General features: G+C 35.8%; 2 protein-coding genes across 3 annotated transcripts; one reads left to right on the top strand and one right to left on the bottom strand.

Annotated features, from left to right (window-relative positions):
- The first annotated feature begins 7290 nt into the window (after window positions 1–7290).
- LOC134728066 (histidine-rich glycoprotein-like) lies at window positions 7291–8326 on the top strand. Its single transcript, XM_063592464.1, has 2 exons — window positions 7291–7328; window positions 7726–8326. Exons 1-2 carry the CDS (start codon window positions 7291–7293, stop codon window positions 8324–8326), a joined length of 639 nt encoding a protein of 212 aa, XP_063448534.1.
- Window positions 8327–13683: 5357 nt separating this feature from the next.
- LOC134681445 (tripartite motif-containing protein 2-like) lies at window positions 13684–20932 on the bottom strand. Of its 2 annotated transcripts, XM_063541076.1 has the most exons (3): window positions 20890–20932; window positions 19514–19556; window positions 13684–14874 (listed from the first exon to the last, which is right to left on the bottom strand). In XM_063541076.1, the coding sequence occupies exons 2-3, from the start codon at window positions 19534–19536 to the stop codon at window positions 13692–13694; spliced, it is 1206 nt and encodes a 401-aa protein (XP_063397146.1). In that variant the 5' UTR covers window positions 19537–19556; window positions 20890–20932; the 3' UTR covers window positions 13684–13691. The 2 variants fall into 2 exon arrangements, with proteins under 2 accessions (XP_063397146.1, XP_063397145.1); XM_063541075.1 differs by lacking the exon at window positions 20890–20932 and having other exon boundaries at window positions 19514–19669.
- Between the last annotated feature and the right edge of the window lie 619 nt (window positions 20933–21551).

Genomic DNA, 21551 nt, shown 5'->3' with positions numbered 1-21551 from the left:
ATGAAAGGGCACCCCCGTATTCAGGACAGTAACAATCAACGTAAACACGCCTGGAAAGTAAAATGCGTACTCGGCTGTCTGTAATCGACCATTTTTAGACACCCTCCTAAAAACAAACCGGGGTGGGGGTTCAGAGATGCAAATAAAGTACTTAGATCAATATTTTATCTTTTCGGGTATGGTTTATGACCCCTTCTGTGGCATGTCAATTACGAAATGTGCAAACTGAAAAACTATCAAAACAGCTGCAGACAATGAATAATAGAGACATAATTTTGTATATATGTCAAGGGGAAACTTCTTGCAAAGTATTATTATTTATATAGATATAGGAAGATGTGGTGTGAGTGCCAATGAGACAACTCTCCATCCAAATAACAATTTAAAAAGTAAACCATTATAGGTTAAAGTACGGCCTTCAACACGGAGCCTTGGCTCACACCGAACAACAAGCTATAAAGGGCCCCAAAAATTACTAGTGTAACTAGTAGAAAAAGAGAATTTGGTGAAAATAAAATCACTATTTTTGTAGAAAATTCACAGACCTTTGTACAGAGATTTTTGTTATGTTCAGCATGGGATCAACGCAAGGGTACACTATCCTTAAAAGTCTATTTAAAAGTATTTGAAACTAACGTTTGCTTTGTTAATTGTGCATTTCAAAATTCCCCAAGGGTTACTGGGAAATAGAAATATAGTCACTTAGTCTTCTCCCGACCGGCAGTAAAACTCTTGCCGAAGTGGGGCGTCCGTTTGGCTGTGCGGGATCTATCAAGTTCGCAGTCGCGTCCGGTCAGAATGGGGACGTTAAATCCGATGTCTCGTGTAAAGAGAGTGCCACACTCTTTGCACGTTAAGAACCCTTGCACCAACTCTTTGAGAGAGCCGTGGTGTAGTGGTAGTGCATCGGACTACTAACACAAAGGTTCCTGGTTTGATTCCCGTGCGGGATGAAAATTTCAGGAACTCGATTTTCGGCTCTCCCTTGACACCATTTGCGAGTATGGTCTTAAAGAAACGATGATAGTCCGTCGGAAGTGGACGATAAATGGCTGACCTGTGTTAAGAGAGAGGACCATATCACTTGCACGTTAAAGACACCCTTGTAGATTTCGAAAAAAGAGTAGGCTAATGCCGCTACAAGGCAGTACTCGCACTCGCAAAGTGGAAAGGGATTAATATAAGTTGCAAAACTTGTTTCCCAATCCACTATAAATAAATATGTTTAAACTAAAATAAAACTCTTTGAGGGGTCTGTAGGTGGCCTGCTGCAAGGCAAACTTTGTGTTCCTATCCAATACATAAAATTGAGAATGGAAATAGGGAATGTGTCAAAGAGACAACAACCCGACCAAATAAAAAACAACAGCAGAAGGTCACCAACAGGTCTTCAATGTAGCGAGAAATTCCCGCACCCGGAGGCGTCCTTCAGCTGGCCAATAAACAAATATATACTAGTCCAGTGATAATGAACGCCATACTAATTTCCAAATTGTACACGAGAAACTAAAATTAAAATAATACAAGACTAACAAAGGCCAGAGGCGCCTGACTTAAACATGTTTGTGAGATCTCAACCCTCCCCATACCTCTAACCAATGTAGAAAAGTAAACGCATAACAATACGAACATTAAAATTCAGTTCAAGAGAAGTCCGAGTCTGATGTCAGAAGATGTAACCAAAGAAAATAAACAAAATGACAATAATACATAAATAACAACAGACTACTAGCAGTTAAATGACATGCCAGCTCCAGACTTCAATTAAACTGACTGAAAACATCCTCATTTTCCAGTGGAAGTCCAAAATTCCACGACCATTGGCCTCTTGTATGACAAGACCTACCTATTGTATTTATTGTGAACTTGTTCTTGTCCTGAATATGCATGAAATATTTGCCACTGGACGTTAAGCAACCAACAATCAATCAATCAATAGCTTCATACTACCAATTGAGTTTAAAACAAGTATATAAGTTTAAAAAAGAAATTCTCAGATTTAACACCTACATTTAACTTTAAAAGGTCATAACAGTTTAAAACAATACAAAGCTACACACACACACAAACTAGCTTAATTTCAAATGGTTATCAACCTGAAACGTTATCAGATCATATATAAGCTCACCTTTGTCGAGGGGTCGTGTGAGGTTCATGTATTGTCTTGGCGTCCGCAATTACAAAAAGTTCTTTTCTGAAATTACTTGACCAAATGTTACCAAATGATTTTTCAAGAGTGAATCTAGGAAAAACAATATTCATCAACAAACATGACCACTGTTCGTTAAAATGTATTCGAGTTTTTAGTTACAGCCGATTCCATTAAGTATGTAGGCAAACATAATATCTTTGGTTAGCTTGCTTGTTAGCTAAACCGTACCCTCCTTTCGAAGTAGCCTGGTCGTACAGACAGAAAGATGTGTCATTTGTCGGACTAGTGTATACTCTTAAATAAAGTAGGGTAGTTTACAATACCTAACAAAGACTTTTCTGTTTATCAAGCAATATAACCAAATATATTCCCTTTGAAATCGGCTTTAATACAAAAAGTTCAAGCAATTAGGGCAAAACTTTCCGAGTAAAAAAAATCAAAATGTCTATCTACCATGCACATTTCAGAACATTCAGATCAGATAACGAAACTGGGTCCAGCAACATTTATAAGCAATTTAAGATTTTGACCCTCACAGTGACCATTCACTTTCCATTCATGATCATTAAATTGAACTGTAAAACATTTCTTGGTACCTTCTTAATTCCTTTATAAGTCTTATGTAAACATAATTATGACAATAACTGTTGTGAGCACAAGATTCACTGCACACTTTTAAAATTCTGGTTCATCAAACATTAAAATGTGAACTTAAGTTTTGAGACTTTTTTAATCGACACGATTGAGATTTTTGTATATGAGAACATGGTTTATCTATTAGTTGAAAATGCGGCTTTGAACTAGCTTTCAGTACCTGCGAGCATTCGTCGTTCAATAATGTGTGTCTTTGTGTTATTATTTAATGTGATACATTTTTGTGTTGGTACACCACTGTAACCGGCAGTGAAGGAGGAAATGAGGAGGGTTGGTTGGGTAGAAGTGGGGAGGGGTATGCGGAGCGCTGACAAACATGTCTATGCGGCATGGGATTTGATCATTGTTGAAGCATCAATGTAAGGGGCATTTAATATCTTGATAAAACTATTCTTATTTTAGATACTATATATTGTTCTCTGATATTGGACGAAAGATGTTGCCCTTTTATGTAATTATGTTATACAAGTTACGATCATTTGAAAACACATATTAAACAGCCAAATGGATGCACAAGAGCTAAAATAGGAGTCATAGATCCTATTGACAACACTTATCTGCCCAATTTTATTGATTTTGTAACATTTGTTTCAAATATGACCAACCTCTTATCCAAAATCACCAGCACCGTATCAGGACCCACCAGCACAATGACAGGACCCACCAGCACAGTATCAGGACATGAGTAAATTGAGAAAATGCTAAATTTTAATAAATTGCAATGTTTTTTAACTAAATACTTTTGTCGTGTGGATTGCGGTATAGAAAGCGGACTCTATGAGCATTTTTGTTTTATTTTTTCAGTTCGAGATTTTCTGAAAATGAGCATTTTTGTGTTACGCTTACTGAAACAGTTTAGAGCGTCAACTTTTCAATGGTTTATATATGAACCCATAAGAAACAAAATTGAAAAATCTCAACTGTTTTCTTCCATTTTTTATGAGTGAAAACCTCAAAAATCATCATTTTCGTCTTTGTTTACATTTTTTCATTGATCACCAGCACCCGTCAGGACCGAATCACCAGCACAGTACGTTCTCTCGCAGGACAACCATACCCACCGTGCATTGTATGTTAATCTTATTATGATATTTCAATTTTGATATTGTATGTCTTCTTTTTATTTAAGGAATGACTGTAATAATTTTTCTGTCTATGAAAAAATAACCTATAAAATGTGGTGCAAACTGAATAACCCGCGTAGCTGATTATTTTTAAAGTGTGCACCACATTTTTTATGCTATTTCAAATAGGCAGAACAAATATTACAGTCAATTCTTAATATCATTTAAAACCGGACTTAATCATAAAAAAACGTCAAAATTATGTCTATGAGCTGATAAACAAAACGACGTCAGCCAATCAGAAGACGTGTTACATCCAAAAGTTAAATTCTATACTGCACTCGTTCTATTATGCGTTGAATGTATATGTCATACACAGTCACTGACCTGATATCACTTTTCCTCATGAATATTTAAATAGAAATTGCCGAAATTGTAATTAATAATTCATGCGACCTTTTCAACCTGTTCTTGCTTTTTGGGAAAAAATGTTTGTTTCCAGTTTTTTGAGAAAAAAATAATTTGTTTTTGATTCCGAGAAAAAAAAAATTGTTTGATTAACCTCAGCTGCCACTATATGTAATGCTAAAATTGAAAGAAAAAAAAAGTTTCGACTTGTCGCGAAAAAAATAGATTGTTATTCACTTCAGGCGAATAAAAAGTTAGTCCAAAACGAGGAAAATGCTCGGCATATGTCAAGTCAATGCACTATTATTGTCTTTTTATATACATATTAAGTTTAACACCTCATCTTCAAGTTAAGTGTTAAAGATTTCGATGATTCTGTTTTTTCAAGAAGTTAATTAATTTGAATTTTGGCCGGTTCCAAACGAACTATTATAGTTGATCTAAATAAATAGATTGACCTTTCAAGTTGTATAAAATGCTTTCCCAAAAACAAATCCTGGGCGAATTTATGTTTGTGTTTTTTTTTTGCTGTTCTAGCTTTAAGTTACGGGCTCTTATTTTCTTTTATAGAACATGGATTCTATTAGTTACTTTCATGGATATTTTTGTATGTAAAATTTTTGTGCAATCATTGTTGATTGTATATCTAATGTTTCACATTATTTACCTAGTGATTTCGTATATATTTAGTTTTCAATTAAGTAAGTAAAGAGGAGATCGAGCGAATTGAAATCATGCTTCAATTAGCATTCAATTGGAAACATTTCCCATTAAATGTATCTAGAATTTCAATTTCTTATTGACTCCCATCAATATTTCTGTTTGTTCTAATGGCATCATAAGCTGTTTTGCTAATTTGTATAAATCGGGTAATTGTGTTTCTTTCTCGAATTAAAGAAATATGTGTTTTTACATAAATAAGGCCGTTTGTTTTCTCGTTTGATTTGTTTTACATTGTCTTATCGGGGCCTTTTATAGCTGACTATGCGGTATGGGCTTTGCTCATTGTTGAAGGTCGAACGGTGACCTATAGTTGATAATGTCTGTGTCATTTTGGTCTTGTGTGGATAGTTGTCTCATTGGCAATTATACCACATCTTCTTTTTTCTATATTAATATATAAAAATTTGAAAAGGAGATGTGGTATGATCGTAAATGTGATAACTATCCACCAAAGTTTAAATAAATTGGTTGTTAATCATTGTAGACATCCGTACGGCCTTCAACAAAGAGACAAAACCCAACCGTAAAGTCGGTAATAAAACTATGAAACAATGGTTCGATTATATGATTCTAAATCGTGAATAAAGGAAAAGAAACAACCAAAATAAACAAACATTCTACTACTATTAAAATACTCATTTTTTAAAACTTTTTATTTGGATTATACTAGTATATTATGGTTCTATATATTATGTACATGTACATGCTGTCTGATGGCCAATGAGTAAAACTATCTATCCGGGACCAAAATGATGTAGATGTTAGCAACCATACATTTGTATGTCGCTGTACGACTTTCAAAAATGAACAGATTCATACCTCTTAACAAGCTATAAAAGGCTCCGACAAAATTGCATATATAATATGTAAAACAAGATAAAATGAGAAAACCCACGTATACAATACACAGCCAATTTTGCATAGGTACTCTTTGTGTACTTAAAATCGTTAATACTGAAAATTTACTTTTGATATTTAAGTACTATTTCTTTACTTTAAAATTATTGTACAATTTACGTACCTGTATTGTACAGTACTTGATTTGTACTTAAAAGTTTGGTACCGAAATAATACCAAAAGCGATCACAATATTCCATGTTTGAAATCATATTTTTAAGAGATTTGAAAAAGACATACTATCAAAATGCTGAAAATGTAACGTTGTAACCAAAAATATGTAGTACTTATTTTTAAGTACAAATCAAGTACTGTAAAATACAGGTACCATAATAGTTCAATAATTTTGGAGTAATAAAATAGTACTGAATATTAGAAGTAGATTGCCAGTACTGCAGATTTTTAGTACAGACATAGCACCTATGCAAAAAAAGGAGGAACGAAAGACACCAAAGGGACAGTCAAACTCAAAAATCTAAAACAAACTGACAACGCCATGGCTAAAAATGAAAAGACAAACAGAAAAAACAACAGTACACATGACACAACATAGAAAACTCAAGAATAACCAACACGAACGCCACCAAAAACTAGGGGTGATCTCGGGTTCTCCGGAAGGTAAGCAGATCCTGCTCCACATGTGGCACCCGTCGTGTTGCTTATGTGATTACAAATCCGGTAAATAGTCTAATTCGGTAGGTCACATTCATGAAAGGGAAGGGGATTGTAGTTACGACGTAAGGAACATATCCGATATCATTTGTGAAACGGTTATTCCATAACGGTCAACCAACCAGCTTCCTTGTGAGCAGTAGCCCTCTATCAAGAAAATCATGATAGGAAATGCAAGCACGGGGATATCGTATCAATTGGAAGATATATATCCCGTATGCAGGTGCTGCTGGAATGTTGCTACTTAAAAATGGAAGGTTCACAATTGGAAAGCTGAAATCATCTCTTTTGTCGTAAAGTTTTGTTTTCAACCGACCCTCATTGTCAATTTCTAGATGTAAGTCCAGATATGAAGCCGACTTAACTGTATCTGTAGTATCCTTTATCTCCAATTCGATGTGATAGATGCGTTCCACATAGTCACCAAATTTTCATTTGTTTAGTGAAAGAACGACATCTATATAGCGGAAAGTAGAGTTAAAAAAAGTATGCAAAAGTAGCTGTGTATTACAAAATAATCCCAACAAAAATCGTACATAATGATAATTGATAGACATTACATCGGCTTCAGTCTAATTCGAAGTTGTGATTCTTCATATAATTAAATTCTAAACTCGTGTGTTTTTTTTCTTCTATTTTTATTTGAATTTTACTTATAGTTTATAAAAGAAATACGTTTTAATTGTTGTCCATGTCACGCGTTATCATTTTGTTTCGTAGATGGTTAAAGACTTATTTTGTACCCTTGATATCGTTTGGTTAGTTTTGTGAAAGGTTTGGCGCTATGGGGCCAGGTTCGGTCCACCTTTTTCTACATTTGAAAATGCCTGTACCAAGTCGGGAGTGTGACAGTTGTCGTCCATTCGTTTGATGTGTTTTGTCATTTGTTTTTGCCATGTGATGAGGGACTTTCCGATTGAGTTTTCTCGAAGTTCAGTATTTTTGTAATTTTACTTTTTGTAGTTGGGATACTATGTCTTAGGCCTATTACCCCAAATCTCATTGTATTCGTCATAGACTGGTTCAAAATAATTTTTAAAAAACCAGATATATAATATAGTTTACTATAAAAAAAAAAAAGTGAAACCAAAATTACGTTTTGGCTAGCTGATACATTTCGCAACTTGAAGTAGAAGTTTTTACTTATTTTACAAGTGATGCTTCTAACCATATCACCGACAGAGTTTATCGTAGACATACGTCAAATAATCTATGTGATGCCGCTCACCATATCCCCGACAGAGTCAATCATAGACATACGTCAAATAATCTATGTGATGCCGCTCACCATATCCCCGACAGAGTTTATCATAGACATACGGGAAATAAAATATGTGATGCCGCTCACCATATCCCCGACAGAGTTTATCATAGACATACGGAAAATAATATATGTGAAGCCGCTTACCATATCCCCGACAGAGTTTATCACAGACATACGGAAAATAATCTATGTGATGCCGCTCACCATAGCCCCGACAGAGTTCATCATAGACATATAGAAAATAATCTATGTGATGCCGCTCACCATATCCCCGACAGAGTTCATCATAGACATACGGGAAATAAAATATGTGATGCCACTCACCATACCCCCGACAGAGTTCATCATAGACATACGGGAAATAATCTATGTGATGCCGCTCACCATATCTCCGACAGAGTTCATCATAGACATACGGGAAATAATCTATGTGATGCCGCTCGCCATATCCCCGACAGAGTTCATCATAGACATACGGGAAATAATCTATGATGCCGCTCACCATATCTCCGACAGAGTTCATCATAGACATACGGGAAATAATCTATGTGATGCCGCTCGCCATATCCCCGACAGAGTCCATCATAGACATACGGAAAATAATCTATGTGATGCCGCTCGCCATATCCCCGACAGAGTCCATCATAGACATACGGGAAATAATCTATGATGCCGCTCACCATATCCCCGACAGAGTTCATCATAGACATACGGGAAATAATCTATGATGCCGCTCACCATATCCCCGACAGAGTTCATCATAGACATACGGGTAATAAAAGATGTGATGCCGCTCACCATATCCCCGACAGAGTCCATCATAGACATACGGAAAATAATCTATGTGATGCCGCTCACTATATCCCTGACAGAGTCCATCATAGACATACGGCAAATAACCTATGTGATGCCTCTCAGCATAGCCCCGACAGAGTTCATCATAGACATACGGGAAATAATCTATGTGATGCCGCTCACCATATCTTCGACAGAGTTCATCATAGACATACGGGAAATAATCTATGATGCCGCTCGCCATATCCCCGACAGAGTTCATCATAGACATACGGGAAATAAAATATGTGATGCCTCTCACCATATCCCCGACAGAGTCCATCATAGACATACGGCAAATAACCCATGTGATGCCTCTCATCATAGACCCGACAGAGTTCATCATAGACATACGGAAAATAATCTATGTGATGCCGCTCACCATATCCCCGACAGAGTTTATCATAGACATACGGAAAATAATATATGTGAAGCCGCTTACCATATCCCCGACAGAGTTTATCACAGACATACGGAAAATAATCTATGTGATGCCGCTCACCATAGCCCCGACAGAGTTCATCATAGACATATAGAAAATAATCTATGTGATGCCGCTCACCATATCCCCGACAGAGTTCATCATAGACATACGGGAAATAAAATATGTGATGCCACTCACCATACCCCCGACAGAGTTCATCATAGACATACGGGAAATAATCTATGTGATGCCGCTCACCATATCTCCGACAGAGTTCATCATAGACATACGGGAAATAATCTATGTGATGCCGCTCGCCATATCCCCGACAGAGTTCATCATAGACATACGGGAAATAATCTATGATGCCGCTCACCATATCTCCGACAGAGTTCATCATAGACATACGGGAAATAATCTATGTGATGCCGCTCGCCATATCCCCGACAGAGTCCATCATAGACATACGGAAAATAATCTATGTGATGCCGCTCGCCATATCCCCGACAGAGTCCATCATAGACATACGGGAAATAATCTATGATGCCGCTCACCATATCCCCGACAGAGTTCATCATAGACATACGGGAAATAATCTATGATGCCGCTCACCATATCCCCGACAGAGTTCATCATAGACATACGGGTAATAAAAGATGTGATGCCGCTCACCATATCCCCGACAGAGTCCATCATAGACATACGGAAAATAATCTATGTGATGCCGCTCACTATATCCCTGACAGAGTCCATCATAGACATACGGCAAATAACCTATGTGATGCCTCTCAGCATAGCCCCGACAGAGTTCATCATAGACATACGGGAAATAATCTATGTGATGCCGCTCACCATATCTTCGACAGAGTTCATCATAGACATACGGGAAATAATCTATGATGCCGCTCGCCATATCCCCGACAGAGTTCATCATAGACATACGGGAAATAAAATATGTGATGCCTCTCACCATATCCCCGACAGAGTCCATCATAGACATACGGCAAATAACCCATGTGATGCCTCTCATCATAGACCCGACAGAGTTCATCATAGACATACGGAAAATAATCTATGTGATGCCGCTCACCATATCCCCGACAGAGTTCATCATAGACATACGAAAAATAATCTATGTGATGCCTCTCTCCATATCTCCGACAGAGTTCATCATAAACATACGGAAAATAATCTATGTGATGCCGCTCACCATATCCCCGACAGAGTCCATCATAGACATTTACGGAAAATAACCTATGAGATGCCTCTCATCATAGAACCGACAGAGTTCATCATAGACATACGGGAAATAATCTATGTGATGCCGCTCACCATATCTCCAACAGAGTTCATTATAGACATACGGAAAATAAACTATGTGATGCCGCTCACCATATCCCCGACAGAGTTCATCATAGACATACGGAAAATAATCTATGTGATGCCGCTCACCATATCCCCGACAGGTTTCATCATGGACATACGGAAAAAATATATGTGATGCCGCTCACCATATCCCCGACAGAGTTCATCATAGACATACGGAAATTAATCTATGTGATGCGCTCACTATATCCCCGACAGAGTCCATCATAGACATACGGAAAAATAATCTATGTGATGCCGCTCACCATATCCCCGACAGAGTTCATCATAGACATACGGAAAATAAACTATGTGATGCCTCTCACCATATCCCCGACAGAGTTCATCATAGACATACGGGAAATAAAATATGTGATGCCGCTCACCATATCCCCGACAGAGTCCATCATAGACATACGGAAAATAATCTATGTGATGCCGCTCACTATATCCCTGACAGAGTCCATCATAGACATACGGCAAATAACCTATGTGATGCCTCTCAGCATAGCCCCGACAGAGTTCATCATAGACATACGGGAAATAATCTATGTGATGCCGCTCACCATATTCCCGACATAGTTCATCATAGACATACGGGAAATAATCTATGATGCCGCTCGCCATATCCCCGACAGAGTTCATCATAGACATACGGGAAATAAAATATGTGATGCCTCTCACCATATCCCCGACAGAGTCCATCATAGACATACGGCAAATAACCCATGTGATGCCTCTCATCATAGACCCGACAGAGTTCATCATAGACATACGGAAAATAATCTATGTGATGCCGCTCACCATATCCCCGACAGAGTTCATCATAGACATACGAAAAATAATCTATGTGATGCCTCTCTCCATATCTCCGACAGAGTTCATCATAAACATACGGAAAATAATCTATGTGATGCCGCTCACCATATCCCCGACAGAGTCCATCATAGACATATACGGAAAATAACCTATGTGATGCCTCTCATCATAGAACCGACAGAGTTCATCATAGACATACGGGAAATAATCTATGTGATGCCTCTCACCATATCTCCAACAGAGTTCATTATAGACATACGGAAAATAAACTATGTGATGCCGCTCACCATATCCCCGACAGAGTTCATCATAGACATACGGAAAATAATCTATGTGATGCCGCTCACCATATCCCCGACAGGTTTCATCATGGACATACGGAAAAAATATATGTGATGCCGCTCACCATATCCCCGACAGAGTTCATCATAGACATACGGAAATTAATCTATGTGATGCCGCTCACTATATCCCCGACCGAGTCCATCATAGACATACGGAAAAATAATCTATGTGATGCCGCTCACCATATCCCCGACAGAGTTCATCATAGACATACGGAAAATAAACTATGTGATGCCTCTCACCATATCCCCGACAGAGTTCATCATAGACATACGGGAAATAAAATATGTGATGCCTCTCACCATATCCCCGACAGAGTCCATCATAGACATACGGCAAATAACCCATGTGATGCCTCTCATCATAGACCCGACAGAGTTCATCATAGACATACGGAAAATAATCTATGTGATGCCGCTCACCATATCCCCGACAGAGTTCATCATAGACATACGAAAAATAATCTATGTGATGCCTCTCTCCATATCTCCGACAGAGTTCATCATAAACATACGGAAAATAATCTATGTGATGCCGCTCACCATATCCCCGACAGAGTCCATCATAGACATATACGGAAAATAACCTATGTGATGCCTCTCATCATAGAACCGACAGAGTTCATCATAGACATACGGGAAATAATCTATGTGATGCCTCTCACCATATCTCCAACAGAGTTCATTATAGACATACGGAAAATAAACTATGTGATGCCGCTCACCATATCCCCGACAGAGTTCATCATAGACATACGGAAAATAATCTATGTGATGCCGCTCACCATATCCCCGACAGGTTTCATCATGGACATACGGAAAAAATATATGTGATGCCGCTCACCATATCCCCGACAGAGTTCATCATAGACATATGGAAAATAATCTATATGATGCCGCTCACCATATCCCCAACAGAGTTCATCATAGACATATGGAAAATAATCTATATGATGCCGCTCACCATATCCCCAACAGAGTTCATCATAGACATACGGAAAATAATCTATGTGATGCCGCTCACCATATCCTCGACAGAGCTCATCATAGACATACGGAAAATAATCTATGTGATGCCGCTCACCATATCTCCGACAGAGTTCATCATAGACATACGGAAAATAATCTTTGTGAAACAGTAGCTGTGGTTCCTCTTTTGTAATTATTATATCAAAAGATAGTTTAAATGAACATTGACTTATACGTTTATAAGAAAACAAAAATACGGGACTTCGTGGACAATTCTAAACGGAAAGTTCCAAATCAAATGCCAAAATCTAAAACTGAAACACATCAAACCAAGGGATAACAACTTTCATATTCCTGACTTGGTACATACATTTTTATATTGGGACATTTAATAGCCGACTATCCGGTATATTTTTTATGTCTTGCTCAATGTTAAATGTCGTACGTTGGACTATAATATATAAAATTGAGAATGGAAATGGGGAATGTGTCAAAGAGACAACAACCCGACCAAATAAAAAAACAACAGCAGAAGGTCACCAACAGGTAGTTGATTTATACACCTCCTTCATGTAAACTTTTGTGGAAAGTTATCTCATTGGCCATCACAACACATCGACAAATTTTTATAGGTACAGAAAATAAAAAAAATAACAGTTGGAATGTTGGAATGCTATTATGGACATTGGGCAAATTAATTTCAACGAGCTCTTATGACTGCTTTCGTTTATGCAAACTTGGACTAGCATCGGCATATGGAAGAGCCTCAAATTATAAAAAATTAAGAGTCATTGAAAATTCATTGGCTGTACTATATTTTTTGAAACTGAAGAATACATTTGCACTGTCATTTCACGCCTAAGAATATTAGATGCACTTAATAATATGAAATAATATTTTAATTTTATATTAAAAGTGATCCAATACAGAACTCAATACTGATCTGGCGGGATTAACGCATGAATGTTTTTTTTTTAAAAATGTTTGAATAATTTCGTGTTTGGGTCATTATAAAAAAAAACATGTAAAACTATGTTATTTAATATTTTAAAGTCAAAACACATGCAAATATATCAAAATATATAAAAAAAAAAAGCACGGTTCAAATAGGTTTATCGCTTTCGCAAAGTTCTCCAAAGTTAATTACTCCTGGGACAAATGCAATTTGTTTATTTACAGTGGGTGGTAGATCCCTTAACTCAATATCTGATAAAGAAGAGAGTTTCTCCTGGACTTGTTTTTTCAACAAAAGCAGTTCAATGTCTTTACCTTTCAAAACGAGTTCGGTCAAATTACAAGTACTTTTTAAACTATCGATGTTCATCTGCATATCAGTACGCTTCGAAACATAGTCCATGACGTCACTGCCGTAAGTCTCGTGCAGATCGTCAACCAGTTGTTTTTCCTTTGCTCTGATGTCGCTGATATACTGAATGGCCGAGTCACGTATACTTTGTTCGGCTGCTTTAATGACAGTATCACATTTCGATAATGCTTCAAGTTGGACGTCGTATCCAGTGATCTTTGATTTACAATTGTCTAACAACTGCTGAAGCGTCTCCTTGTATTTGATCACTGCCTCCGAAAATTGGGTTATTTCATGATCTTTGTGCTCGTTGAACGTGCAAAGAACGCAAATGCATGTTTCACATGGCTCACAATAAAATCGAACTACTTCTTCCGAATGCTCTTTGCATACGATATCTTTTTCAATTTCTACATCAAAAATGCTATGACCCTTTGTAACTTTTGTTTCCTTATGTAAATCTACGCATGACTTGCATAACAATTTATTACAATCTAAACATTTTGATGTTGCTTCTCTGTGTTTATGATTGACCAATTTGCAAAAATCGCAGTACGGGTATTTGGAGGGTTTTTGTCGTCCAACCACTTCTGAAAGACCGGAAACAAGGAAATTTGCTGGAAGCTTCTTCGCCCCACCTAGCGGTAGTTGGGTCCTTTTCCTACAGATTGGGCAGGTAAAATCCCTGTAATCGCTATACTTTTTGTACGAACATTCGGACATGACGTGATTATCAATACAAGCCTCACAAAATGTATGAGGACAGTCCAAACATTTTGGATGTTTATACACCTCCAGACATATTTTACAGACGAGGAATTCATCTTGTATTTCTTGCGCTAGTTTGTTTCCGGTTCCGCCGGTTGTAGATGATGGAGATGCTGATAACGTACTGGTATTCGCCATATTGTTCAGTATTGTAGTGTTGTAATCTATTGATGTCGTATGGTAACGTTCGCTTTCTAACCTTCTTTTATACCTGAAAAAGACCTATAATTACTTTTCTGTTTTTATAACAAGCCATGATACACCCTACAAGAAGCTGACCCATATCTCGGCCAAATAACTCAATCCTAGGTTTTCTCAAGAGGATGTTTTGATATATATTCAGATTTTTCTATCATAGTGTACAGAGATTTGCCAAAATTGTATAAATGAATGGATAAGGGAGATAAGCCATTGTATTAGAAAGGCGTTTATAGTAATGGAAGTTTCATTACTTCGGTAAAGCATGTATTTGAAGCAGCATTAATTAAAGCAAAATGTAAGCTGAGTTTGACAACAGTACATATTGATTTTTATAGATTTGTCCTTTAACCTCGCGTCTATTTAAAACGAATGATTGTGTATAATTTTCTTCTTTCAACATAGTGAAACATTGATAATCATGTTAAAAATGTGGATCTCTGTAATGATTATTTCTTTACAATGTAAGCAATCTCGTCAAGGATGGCGCTTTCTTAAAAGATTGGCTTATGTATGAATGTTATTGGCAGTTTGTCAAAGAATGTGATTACGCCATCCTACTGTATATAAGAAGAACTGATTTAATCAAAAAGGAAAGAAACAAATGTGTATTGGTTTTCCTGTTTAAATAGTTTTACGCTAGTCATTTTGGGATCATATATAGCTTGCTGTTCTGTGTGAGTCAAGGCTCTGTGTTAATGACCATATTTTGGCATGAAATTGATACCTTTTTATCTTTTTATACATTATAACTTGAAAACTGTATAAATTTGCTTAGAATAATGATCATGAAAAATCACATACTTGTGCTAAAAAAAATCTATGAGATAGAATTTTGGAATCAATTGATAAAAGATAGGTTTAATAATATGTTTTAAGGAAAATAAAAAAATATGTCACCGAACTGGTTTGCTACAAGTAAAAATAAAAAAATTACGAATTAGTTCAACATAATTTTTGTTGGTTTTTTTTTTATTGCTGGGCGATTTTATCTGGAAGCGAAATGTGGATGTTGAAAACAGAACAACTTATTTTCTGTTTATATATAAAAGATGAAAGTACACCTTTTCTCTATTACCAGTACAATACTGTTTCATCGTGTTTGTACGTGTGTTTTATGTGATGCAATCCGCTACTCCCCTTCTATACGGAATAGGCCGAGTTGGGACGAATGAAGTGTATTGCTGATCCAGAAAATTACCTTCACTTATGATAAGTAGTCTGCTTTGAAAAAAAAAACATTTTGAAAAAAAAAAAGTGATGAGTAAAACTGCGTATACAAGTCTTTACTGTGTATTGGTCGAATCGTAGATACAAATGTAGTAATGACACGGGTTATGTTCTTCTCATATATGTTATGATGATATGATACTAAACCCCTTACGGGAAGGATTGTGCCTGATGTTCATATGATGAAATCATAATCTTTCAGTCAGTTTAATTGAAGTCTAGAGCTGGCATGTCAGTTAACTGCTAGTAGTCTGTTGTTATTTATGTATTATTGTCATTTTGTTTATTTTCTTTGGTTACATCTTCTGACATCAGACTCGGACTTCTCTTGAACTGAACTTTAATGTGCGTATTGTTATGCTTTTACTTTTCTACACTGGTTAGAGGTATAGGGGGAGGGTTGAGATCTCACAAACATGTTTAACCCCGCCGCATTTTTGCGCCTGTCCCAAGTCAGGAGCCTCTGGCCTTTGTTAGTCTTGTATTATTTAAATTTTAGTTTCTTGTGTACAATTTGGAAATTAGTATGGCGTTCATTATCACTGTACTAGTATATATTTGTTTATGGGCCAGCTGACGGACGCCTCCGGGTGCGGGAATTTCTCGCTACATTGAAGACCTGTTGGTGACCTTCTGCTGTTGTGTTTTTTTTATTTTGGTCGGGTTGTTGTCTCTTTGACACATTCCCCATTTACATTCTCAATTTTAAATGTAGTAATGCGCGTTTTTCTTATTTTTTTTCTTATTTTTTTTTATTTTTGCAATTACCTGCAAGCATTTCGGGTTTATATCACTTTGGCCTTTAACATCTAGAAATTGTTAAAGGGTTGATTTTATATATACTTCACAACACATTGGGGGGGGGGGGGGGGTATAAACAAACTAAACTATTTATATATAAAAAAAGAAGATGTGGTATGATTGCCATTGAGACAACTGTCCACAAGAGACCAAAATGACACAGACATTCACAACTATAGGTCATCGTACGGCCTTCAACTATGAGCAAAGCTCATACCCCATAGTCAGCTATTAAAGGCCCCGATATGACAAAGTAAAACAATTCAAACGAGAAAACTAACGGCCTCATTTATATAAAAAAAAATGTATTGCACAGTCAACATTGTTAAACTGTGACAGTAATTCATGGTCATATCGCCAAGTTTGAATATGAATCTTGTTTTATTTTCTACACAATTTCAATAGCCATATTTTTGGCTTTAAGAACAACGAGTATATTACAGTTATAAATTAAGCAAGACCGCAAAACTAGACAATACAGGCTTAACATATTAAACCGTAATAACACATAAACAATTTAGCAGCTATAAATTAAAATAAACATGTCATGTCATCATGTTTAGCACGTCCAAAAATAGTAATCCAAATTGAAAAACACAATAAAAGGCGTAAAATACCTTTATAATAAGGTTTACACTTTGAGAGCATGTTTCAATAATCTCTAAGAAGAAGTTATGAAGAAGTTGCAGATACAAAAAAGATAACACGGATAAATTAAAGCATTGAGAAAGGGAGAAAACCCTAAAATTACTCAGTTAAAGTAACTGGTGCTGAACAAAAATGATACAATACTGATGAAAAGTTCAGGAGACACAGACACAAATAAATATCGCACTGAGTGTGTGTATGGCAGAGTCCATGTCATTTCAAAAATAAACCTACAAAATTTCTCGATTGAAAGAGAAGGTCCGAAAGAACTTCGTGTTCATCCTAGAAAAATAAAGTTAAAAGACTTTTTAAAATGGATAGTTCTGTATTAAAATCATAATTACAATTTTTACAATCTCCAATTGCAGTACTGCGGGAACTTTTATTTATCATAACTGTTTATTTTTTTTTGTCATTTGTAGAAATCTTTGTTTAATTAGTTTTATTTCAAGTTAATAGTTTCTTTCAAGACAACAGCCATCATATCATGTTGTTAGTCAGAAATAAACATAAAAAATAACGACAAACTTACACGTTAACAGTTCCCTCTTATATTATTGTATCAAACTATTCAACTTTACCGTTCGCCAAAACACTAGTATATTGTCTATTTAATCAAAGGTAGCATTAGTATATTTACTTATATACTATATTGTACTGTGTATGATGTCATCTTAATTTAAAAATAAACATCACAATCCGTAAAGAAACGTCCCCACACATTCTATAATTAGCAACTGTCAGCTATAATATTGCCAGAAATACAAAGAACTATAATTAATCATTGCACTTTCACTTCCTCGTTCGAATTGTTGATGTCTTACATTCTAGAGAGTAACAGCTATGAGATAAACTGATGAGTAAACAAATCATTGCTGTGAACAATACAAAGCAATCAAATATGGCAGCAATGTACATTGTCGTACACGCATCTTCATATTGGAAGGATTTTTTTTTTTAACTTTATGTTAAATAATCTCAGGTAAATTGCAATAAAGAATGGAGAAAAACAAAACTAAAAATATATTCAAATTGCCTTTGGGGGGGGGGGGGGGGGGGAGGGGTATGTTTTTATTTGGAAAAAAAGTTTGTTTCCAGTTTTTGGAGAAAAAAATAATTTGTTTTTGATTCTGAGAAGAAGAAAAAAATGTTTGTTTCACCCTCAGCTGCCACTATATGTAATGCTAAAATTGAAAGAAAACAATTGCGAAAAAAAAAATTTGTCCAGAAAAAAAAAACATATACCGGTAGAACCTCGCCCTTCCCCAGCTTCACAGCCAATACAAAACAGTTTATATTTTCCTGACATTGACCTTATATTGCATATTTATGTCAGCTTAAAAAAATCTTTCCGAAAAAGAACAATTACAATAAGCATCACGTCGAATTAATAAAAAACATCCTATAGCAGATTATTGTTGCAAACTTGAGCAAATTCAGCATCAACACAAGATTAAAAGTCACAACAATGTCGATGGAAGCTTAATACATGTAGTATGTTCCTAAATCGATATTTTGCGGATCGGGTCATCTTTCCAATATTGGAGTGCAATTTTACAAATCCAACCATTTTGATTAAGCGTATTTGTCACCAGCGTTCGAATTATATGTGGTTCACACTAATCGGCGAAATGAGTTGTTTATCGGTCCCCTCCTTAGACGGAAAAGGTATCATCCATTTTGTCAATCATTTATTGAAAATAACACCAATGTATAAGTATTATTAATGCAAACTATGCATTTTTATAATAAGACATTTTATCCTTGTTTCAAATTCGATAGATTTAAGTTATCCATTCAATTGTTATTATTCAAATTTCAGTGCGCAGTTCCGATCTTCAAGAATAAGTGCGCAGTTCCGATCTTCAAGAATAAGTGCGCAGTTTCGAACTTTAAGCATAAAAGCTGCATGTAGCAAAAGTTCATAACAAGCCAAAGCATTTGACACAAAGCAAAATAATTTTAGACCTTACCATTCAAGAAGTATATTTGACATTGCTACTCAACCATGGCTTTCTAAGCAACAACAAAATTATAATGTTTACGAACTGCAAGAACGAGCACAAAGATTGAATATATACTTCGAAAGAATGTTGTCGTCACTAGGCGTTATGTATGATTCGGTAACGATTATCATCACGGAGGGGTTACATAGCTACCCACGTCTAATATACTTCGTCCTCAAATCACCGACTTTGTCATAACTGTCTTACAAATAGTTTATGTCAGAATATATACTACACAACACTATGGAATCTGTAAGTAATACACAATAGGTACTCATCAATGAGTAACCGTGCTAATTAATTGATTTATGAATTATTTGCAGACAATATTCCAAACCTTAATTATATTATACAATTGTCCTGAATATGCATGTTACGTATCAGATTTGAAAAATTAAAACAATATGTGGAATTTATAAAAATGTTGGTAAGCCATTAACATTGTTGTTGACTCTTCGTCTAAATATTTTTAGAACTTTATAATAATTGCATCCACAGGATGCTTACGTAAAAAAAATCGCATCGGAACAGTTCATTTCTGTAGGTACATGTATAAAGTAAATTTAACTTCAGCACATCATTTAATGGGGGAACCTTCATGACAAATAACGGTAAAAGCTCTTGCTAAATGACGTTCACGGTAATTTTAGGTGTATGACAGTAAAATGTACACTTTCTTTTAAACGATAAAAACATCCGAATCACATTAATTTATTTTCAAAAATGACGGTCACGATAATTCTTTAGACCTCTGACGAATCACGATAAGGACATTTTGACGAATCACGATAAGGACATTTTGACGAATCACGATATGGACATTTTGACGAATCACGGTAACATTAAACACCTATTGACTGGGCGTGAGGGTAATAGCAAGTTTGTTGTACCTAAAATACCAACTATTGCTCGAGGCTAAGCCGAGAGAAATAGTTGGTATGCGAAGGGACAACAAACTTGCTATAATTTCCCGCACAACCAGTCATTAGGTGTTTTATTATAATGACCAACACAGTCATTAAGTGTTTTTATATTTCGAAATTAACTAATTAGGAACTTTTATGTGTTAGTTGATATCTTATCATGAACTTAAATTTATGAGTTTATCTTAAGTATTAAATAAAAAATTAATCTTTGCCGTTTCAGAATCTAATGCATTATGGGTAATATTTTCAAAAGTGTACACCAAAACGTACTGATTGGTTAAAAATTTCACAAACAATGGAAATTTTACCAATGACGTGATGTTATTTTCATTTTAGAGTACGAAAAATAAAATTACCCATGATGCTTTAGATTCTGAAACGATAATTTATAAACATAAGCTTAATAAACATAATTACCTCTAAATGATATTCAAAATAAAACACGGCTCACAATACTTGGAAACAAATATTCTATGTGTTTATAAAACGGATATCGGTTGTATATATACTGGTTTTAGGTAAATAAAATTATCTATTTCAAGAAAGAATTCTCACGCATCTTCTCCTTTACGTAAATGATCGACAATAAGAACATAAGATGTAAGAAGATTTGGCAGGTTTATTATATAAGTAATAGATCAAGTTCATTGACCCTGCTAGTAACAAGAAGTTGAATCACTCGCAATATTAAGGATCTGTTGTACAATAGTTGTCGTTTGTTTATGTAATTTACACGTGTTTTTTGTTTCTCATTTTTTATATAGATAAGACCGTTGGTTTTACCGTTTGAATGGGTTAACACTAGTAATTCTTCTGGTCCTTTATAGCTTGGTGTTCGGTGTGAGAAAAGGCTCCGTGTTGAAGGCCGTGCATTGACCTATAATGACTAACTTTTATAGATTGTTATTTTGATGGAGAGTTGTCTCATTGGCACTCACACCACATCTTCCTATATCTATAGCTATGTGTAATTGATTGCTAATAAGAAGGAGTATTATAATATTGCAATCTTTTTTCCCTTTTCTTATACATGTAGCTGCACTTTAGAAATATGGCTAGTAGATGGCTGGTTCCGTTGA

This window comes from Mytilus trossulus, chromosome 8 (assembly GCF_036588685.1).
Source record: "Mytilus trossulus isolate FHL-02 chromosome 8, PNRI_Mtr1.1.1.hap1, whole genome shotgun sequence".
Lineage (NCBI taxonomy): Eukaryota > Metazoa > Mollusca > Bivalvia > Mytilida > Mytilidae > Mytilus > Mytilus trossulus.
This window is presented reverse-complemented; position numbering and strand designations above follow the sequence as displayed.

What these genes read in the sequence shown, in the direction of transcription:
- LOC134728066 (XM_063592464.1), top strand. Translation starts at nt 7,291, where the DNA reads ATGGTTAAAGACTTATTTTGTACCCTTGATATCGTTTG. An exon ending in TGTACCCTTGATATCGTTTG is followed by an intron (nt 7,329 to 7,725) that starts GTTAGTTTTGTG and finishes TTATTTTACAAG; the next exon opens with TGATGCTTCTAACCATATCA.
- LOC134681445 (XM_063541076.1), bottom strand. Translation starts at nt 19,536, where the DNA reads ATGTCAAATATACTTCTTGAATG. An exon ending in TCAAATATACTTCTTGAATG is followed by an intron (nt 14,875 to 19,513) that starts GTAAGGTCTAAA and finishes GGTCTTTTTCAG; the next exon opens with GTATAAAAGAAGGTTAGAAA.